Raw genomic sequence first — 7382 nt, 5'->3', positions numbered from 1 at the left:
GTCAGGGTCGCTCAGTCTGCTGCCAGACCGCAGCTCCGTGTGTCTCCTTTTTTGGTATTTTCACGCAAATTCTTCTGCTAGTTGGGGTTTAGTCCACTTTTGTATCTTTCCCTTCAAGGCTCAGGGGTCCAAGATTATCTCCTGTGTCTGTGATCATTGGTTTCCCTTTTCTTTGTTGAAGAGCGTCTGTGCAGTCTTTGTGCCTAGTCTGCCATCTTGCCCTGTATCGAGATCACGTAATTTTATTCCACCTTGAGGGCTAGAAAATAACATTTAACAGAATTTTGGGGAGAAATAAATAAATCAATAGCTGTAGTGGGCGATTTTAATGTATTGCTTTTCAGAAAATTAAATATGGGCAATATTTGAGTAAAACAATGAACAAGCTTGATCTAATAATTATACAGTGCTTCTCCCTCATAGAGTATATTCATTCATTTTTAGCACACATAGAACTTTTGCAAAACTCTAACATATTTGGCCGCAAAAATTTTAAAATACATTCTAGACAGTCATGATCATTTATATTATATTCTGTGACCATAGTGCTTAAAAAAGGTAAAATAATCAAGAATTAGAGGACAACTAGAAAAATTCGCATTTGGAGACTGAAAACTGGACCCAGCGAAACTGAAAGGAAGAAAATAATAAAAATTGAGTGATATTGAGAGGGCACTTCATAGCTTGGAATGCATTAATATAAAAACATGAAAGCCAAAAATCAAATGTACCAAGTATTCAATTTAAGAAGCTGGAAAAGGAGTCAGAGAGTGAAAATAAAGAAATTTGAGGAAGTAAACAAGGATAAGAGCAGGTATGAGTTAATAAAGAGAAAAGAAGTAGATAAAAACTGGCATTACCAAAGGTAAAACTAACCCTGCCTAGAGTGGTCAGAAAAGATTTCATAGAAGATGTAAATATTTGACCTCATTGCCCAGAAAAGTTCTTTCAGAAGGAGGGAATACCAGAACTCTAGACTCATGGAAAGCACTTTGCAGGCTAAAGAATCATGATAAATCATGACTGGAGCATAGAATGGAAAGTTGTGACATGAGGCTGGAAAGGTTAGTTGGGGACAGAGTAGGAGGACATTTGTATTCTACTGCCAGTAACTTTGACTTTGTTCTTTGGTATATAAGTAACCATTCAAATGTTTTAAGAGCTGTGACCACCCAGTGTTAATAGGAGAATATTTGGCAACAGTGTAGATGATGACTTAGAATTGGTGAGCCAGTGAGCTCTGTGCAATGAGTTTAAAAAAAAAATATTACAGAAGGAGAGAACAAAGGGGTTGAGATCTTGAACCAAACCATGCCTTTCCTTGCTTCTCTGCTTTTCTTTTGATGGATTATGATGGTAAATTTAGCCCTTAGGAAAACTAATACCTACCCACATAATTTTTTTGTTTTGCCTTGTCGTAGAATGTACTTAGAAAAATGCAGAAGTGTTTGGCTCTGGGGAAAGGCCAGTTAATTCCAAAGCACCTATCTTACAGGTCTTTTTGTCCTAAAAGAAGAAGTGGTGAAATTACATATGCTTTCATTTCACTCTGGGAGGGAAATCAGGAAGGGGAATTCAGTCTAGTGAATTTACTTAAGTTTTTGGTTCTAGAACAGTTACTGGGAAAGCAGCTTTATGAAAGCCCTTAAATGTGAACTTAAAGGATAAGAGAGCATCAGTTCTAGAGAAAATTGCTGTGGTCTTCATTACTACTGAAGAATGCCTCTCACTGTTTTCTTCTCTGCAGATGGACTGGATAGGAATGAGCTGCTGCCACTGTCCCCTCTTGCTCCAACCATGGAGGAGGAACCACATGTTTTATTTGTGTCTGGTGATGATGACCCAGAAAAAATTGAAGAAAGAAAAAAATCAGAGGAACTAAGGAGTCTGTGGAGAAAAGCTATACACCAACAAATCTTGTTGCTACGAATGGAAAAAGAAAACCAGAAACTTGAAGGTTAGCTGTTTAAACAGGTCTGAATGTTACAGTGCTATAATTTACGGGAGTATGTTAAACTTAATCTCACCTGACTCCAAACACACATATTTACACTCACTCTCAGACTGTATACAAATTTTGATTCAAATAACCACTGATTATAGTTGTTTATTTCCATTGTGTGAGGTGGTTAAGACACGGGAAAGGTCAACTTGAGATATTTACATTTTTGTTTTATAGATTTAAAACATTAGAATCTATTTGGATGGAATAGAATATACATAAAATGGAAGGAACATATTTGATAAGACAATGATATTTAATATGACATTTAATATATTTAATGTCATTGTGCATTATTTTTTTAAAAAAAAAAACCTTAAATATGAAAAGGAAGATTATCTCTTTAAAATATAATTCTCCATTTTAAATCTGGTTCTCAATTTTCAGGCTTATTAAATTCATAGTAGAAGAAATATTCCTATTTTAAAATATTCTTTCATAGATCCAATACAAATATAAAATTACCTGTTATCAAATCGTAGTTGCTATTTTTTTGTTACTGGTTTATGAATCATCTATTTCTAAAAAAGCAATATCATATGCAAATCATTAAATGCATAATTAAGTAATTTATAATAGCTATTGTGCTATTTGTGTTATGTTACTGCTAAATTTGCAAATACCAAGTGCATTAGAATGTGCTTTTCAGACTTTGAAAGAGTGATGCAGTCATGCAAGTACTGCTGGAACCACACACAGGGAGATGCTCAGATAGTGCCAATTTCCAAAAAATGCCATCAACTCAGGCAAGTCACTTAACCTTAAATCATGTTGTTCTTTTTACGCCTGTAAAAGGAAAGATTTAGTTCAAGTGGGCCCTTTGATCTTTAAGATTATTGACAAATATACAGGGTATATTTTCTTTTGACTTTTATTGTATTGTCTTCAAAATAAATTTTTTAGTACAAGCATTCACATTTCTGTGTTTATTATCTATCTTAAGATTCCTCTTACCACGTCCAATATAGTCAATTCAATTTTTTTAATCAATATTTATTTCTCATATATTAATATTGAAGGGCACAATTTATTTTTTATTGCTCTTTTCTTGGTAGAATGAAAGTGCATAAGATTTTTTATATTCCTAGGAAATAAATATACTTTTCTTGTATTTAAAATTATGCCAAATGCAATGAATCGTTATTGGCATAGATTTAAAAGTTCCATGTGTTGTATGGAATGCCCACTCTAGTATTAATAAATTTTGAAAGAATTGAATTCCTATTTTTAAGCATTTGGTTACATCTTGAACTAACTCATAAATGGGAAAGAGTTGAAAAAAACACTATCATTTCCTTAAAGAATTTAAAGCATAAAATTATATTTCATTAATAGTTGGGAGTATGTACAACTAGAATATTATATATAATATCAAAGGGTAATTTCAGAATCAGACTGTTTGAACTAGAAATGACTTTAGAGATTATTTAACTTAATCTTTTATTCTGTAGTTGTGTTAGTGATGGGTTGGGGAGGCTAAATAATTACTTAAGATCAAATAATGTATTTGCAGAACAAGGACTAAAACTCAAGTTTATTTATCATGTTTCTTGGGCTTTTCTCAATATGCCCAACTGTGCATGTTAATGTATGGAAATGGAATGTTTTGATATAAACGAAGACCTGTGTATTCTGTGCACGTTTTTAATGTATAATTTAACAGATAGTAAAGGAGGTTACATTTAGAATATATTCTCAGAAACCTTTCTCAGCTCAGTATTATTATTATTGTACTTATGTAACCCAATCCAAACCCACTGCCATCAAGTTGGTTCCAACTCGTAGGAACCCTATAGGACAGAGTAGAACTGCCCCTAGGATTTCTAAGGCGCTAATTCTCTTTGGAAGCAGACTGCCTCATCTTTCTCCCATGGAGTGGCTGGTGGGTTCAAACCACTGATCTTTTGATTAGCAATCAAACTCTGTAACCACTGCTACACCAGACCTCCTTGTAATTAGGTAAAAAAGGCAAAAAAAGAAGTTTAACCCAATAAGATTCTAGCCAATGAATAAATCATTTCTCAATGGTACTTTCTTCTTCCTAATTAACCAGTTGAGGGCATGTGTTAACTCACTATTTAATCCTTACGGTCTGTAACTAACATTTACTATTTATTTTAAAGAATAAAAATTTGATTAAGTTGGAGAAAAAAAACTGAAGAAATATTATGCTGTATCTATATTGAAGGAAATCATTAGTAAAGTTAGAACAAGACTGTATGTATTATTGGCTTTAAAAAAATATGTGTTCCTTTTCTAAAATTACTTGGTTATTACAGAGAAATGCCAAGCAAAGCCTGAGAAGCAAAGCTCAACTGTGTTAGACGGCCCTCTAGTGGCACCCAGGAGGAATGTTTCTTTAGTGTCATTTATCTGGATTTTTAAATAGGAATTTTTATTTCCCTGTTATATTTTAATTACTTTGAAATAGTTTCAAATATACTGAATGAAGAGTAACATTTCTTTTGCCATTGTTTTTATGCTGTCGAGGACTTTTGGATGTATGATAGAGATTTGTTTTGCAGAAGGTAAGGTCGAACAGCAAGAGCTTATATAATACAAATAACTGAGACAGCCCTGTCCAGAGGGATTCTGATGTAGGAGAAGAAACATACTTGCATGTTTATTGTTTCTTCTCCCCATTTGGAATCAATTACTCAAAATAAAGACCAAATCAGAATTAAAAAAAAAACAAACCAGTTGCTGCTGTTGAGTTAATTCTAACTCACGGTGACCCCTGTGTGTCAGAGTAGCACAGTGTTCTGTAAAGTTTCCAGTGGCTGATTTTGGGGAGGAGATCACCAGGCCTTTCTTCCACGATGCTTCTGGGTGGACACCAACCTCCAACTTTTCAGGTAGCAGCCAAGCACATTAACTGTTTACACCAGCATAAGCATTTCTTTGGATAAGCTTTGGGCCTGTATTTTAGGCCATCATATGAGACAATTCTATATCATTTAAAAGATGGAAATAGCATTAACTTCAGTGAATTGAATTTTTCTCTTTAAGATTATTAAGTAGGAGCACAGGAACAGCTACTTAGTATTGTTTGGGAAGTGCTGGTAACTATGGAAATAGTGATAAAAAAAAAGGTTATTGGAGCCAAATATTTTTCAAATCAAGGTTTACAGGAGGCATTTTTTCTCTCAGGTGTCATATAAACATCTGTTTAATATTTTGCAGGGTGTAGCTTCTGAAGCGATCTATCTCATTTGTTAAAAACTTGGAATTCATAGTATAACAAAACTATAGTTTGTTTTTTATGGTTAGCAGAGTACCATCTGTAAGATACAGAGTAAAATAACTTTAGGAATGTTCTGATCTTTTCTTTTATGAAATGACTCAAAAGTTTGAGACCGTTTCAGATATCCTTTCTCTCTCGGTTTTTTGTTTTTCTCCAAAAGTAGTTCTTTATTGAGTAAATGTTAGTGGTTGATTCTTAAAAGTAATTTGGTATGTCTCTATAAATGTATAGAATGTTAAAAATAGTTGTAAAAGCACAGAGGTCCTATGTAAATTTTCTTATTTATTATTATTATTATTATTTTTTATAGCAAGCAGAGATGAACTCCAGTCCAGAAAAGTCAAATTAGACTATGAAGAATTTGGTGTATGTCAGAAGGAAGGCTTCTTAATCTGGGATAAAAAGTTGTTAAACTGCAGATCTAAAATCAGATGTGATATGGAAGACATTCATCTTTCTCTTAAAGAAGGTATTCTAAATTTCTCAGTAGTCTTTATTTTTCTTTCTTTGGAAAAACCCCAGAGGTTTTTGATTTCTGAAGCTCAGACATAATTTTGTCTTTGTGCTTTACCTATGTAACAGAGGAAAGTAACTTTTTCTGTCTGCAGAAATGACTTGATTTTTAAGAAAATGGTGTTAATAGAGATACTGACCTGAGGACGTAGCTGACACCTTTTCTACAAATTCTCTTTCCTATATCAAGCAGCTGCTTTCAGCTAAGGGGTGGTGTTTACTAAGGATGGGGTGCATGGATGAGTACAATCTTTGATGATTTCCATAAAAATGATCCAGAGTAACAAATTTGACCATTTCCATAATTTTATCAGAAGTATTTATTTATGTTCATATTTCTGTATATGTGGATACTCAACCACATATATATGTTTATGTACAGGTAGTCCCTGGGTTATGAATGAGATCTGTTCCTAAGTGTGTCTTTAAGTCAAATTGATAGGTAATTCAGAAGAGGTGCAAAAAAAAAACATTAATTAATTAGCCCACCAGCCACTCCTTGGAAGGAAGTTTGGGCAGTCTACTTCCATACTGATACTGCCTCGGAAACTCAAGGAGGGGTCGCTATGAGTCGGGGACGACTCAACGGCACTGGATTTAGTGCAAGGAAAGGAGTTCTGGTAGCGCAGTGCCTAAAGCATCTAACTCCTAACCAGAAGGTTGTTAGTTCAAACCCACCAGCCACTCCGTGGAAGCAGGACTGGGCAATCTACTTCCATAAAGATTTAGCACCTCAGAAACCCATTGGGGGTCCCTATGAGTTGTAATAAACTCGATGGCATTGGGTTTTGTTTTTTGGTTTTAGTGCAAGGAAAGGATCTCTCATGGTGCAGAAGTTAAAGCATTCAGCTACTAATCAAAATGTCAGTGGTTCAAACCTATGAACTCTTAGACAGGAGAAAGATGAGGTAGTCTACTTCCATAAAGATTGCAGTTAGGCAACCCTATGAGCACTTCTACTCTAAGGTTGCTATGAGTCAGAATTTGACTTGGCAGAAATGGGTTTTTGGGTATCATCATTTGTAATTTAGTATATATGTATATATTCATTTAATGTTTTTCTTGACTTACCACCTAATGCCTAAGACAGCAGCTTGCACACATTATTTACTGGGTGAATGAATGAATGCTTGAATGACACTAATTTTCCTGAGACTGGAGACTTCTGTATTCATCTCTCCTCAATAGAGTATTCTGAAAATCATACTCTGTACTCTGGTACATAGGGGATAACTCAGTAAATGCTTAACTGAAGGAAATAGCTTTTTATAACTGTTATGGATGGATAATAAAACACAATTCATGTTATCTGTGGATATCTTTTTTTTTAAATTTTATTTTATTTATTGTGATTTGGGTGAAGATTTACAGAACGAATTCACTTTCCATACAGCAGTTCACATATACTTTGTCTCATGTCATTGATCACAGTTTACAATGAAACAGCTCCCCTCCCACTTCTTCCCCATAGTTACCTCTTCCCAGGGACCATGCCTCCATACTCTCCTGTGCCCTGAGCTGTCTCCCTATGCATAAGCAGCCCTTCCTTCTCCCATGATTGTTCTCTCCAGGGCGTGTGTCTACTTGAGGTAAATGTTTAACTCACATGCCTGTACATTGTTT

General features: G+C 34.5%; 1 protein-coding gene across 1 annotated transcript in view; it reads left to right on the top strand.

The window, feature by feature from the left end:
- The window catches only part of TBC1D4 (TBC1 domain family member 4), a 305464-nt gene that overhangs the window by 248570 nt on the left and 49512 nt on the right, over positions 1-7382 (top strand). Inside the window, exons 14-16 of the mRNA XM_007941498.1 lie at positions 1748-1957; positions 4528-4530; positions 5557-5715. Coding sequence (XP_007939689.1) covers positions 1748-1957; positions 4528-4530; positions 5557-5715 — 372 coding nt within the window. The remainder of the gene's footprint in view (positions 1-1747; positions 1958-4527; positions 4531-5556; positions 5716-7382) is intronic.

Source organism: Orycteropus afer, unplaced genomic scaffold (assembly GCF_000298275.1).
Source record: "Orycteropus afer afer isolate SDZICR_OR568_19922 unplaced genomic scaffold, OryAfe1.0 scaffold00081, whole genome shotgun sequence".
NCBI lineage: Eukaryota > Metazoa > Chordata > Mammalia > Tubulidentata > Orycteropodidae > Orycteropus > Orycteropus afer.
Note: the sequence above shows the minus strand (reverse complement) of the source record. Positions and strands in the feature narration are given on the sequence as shown.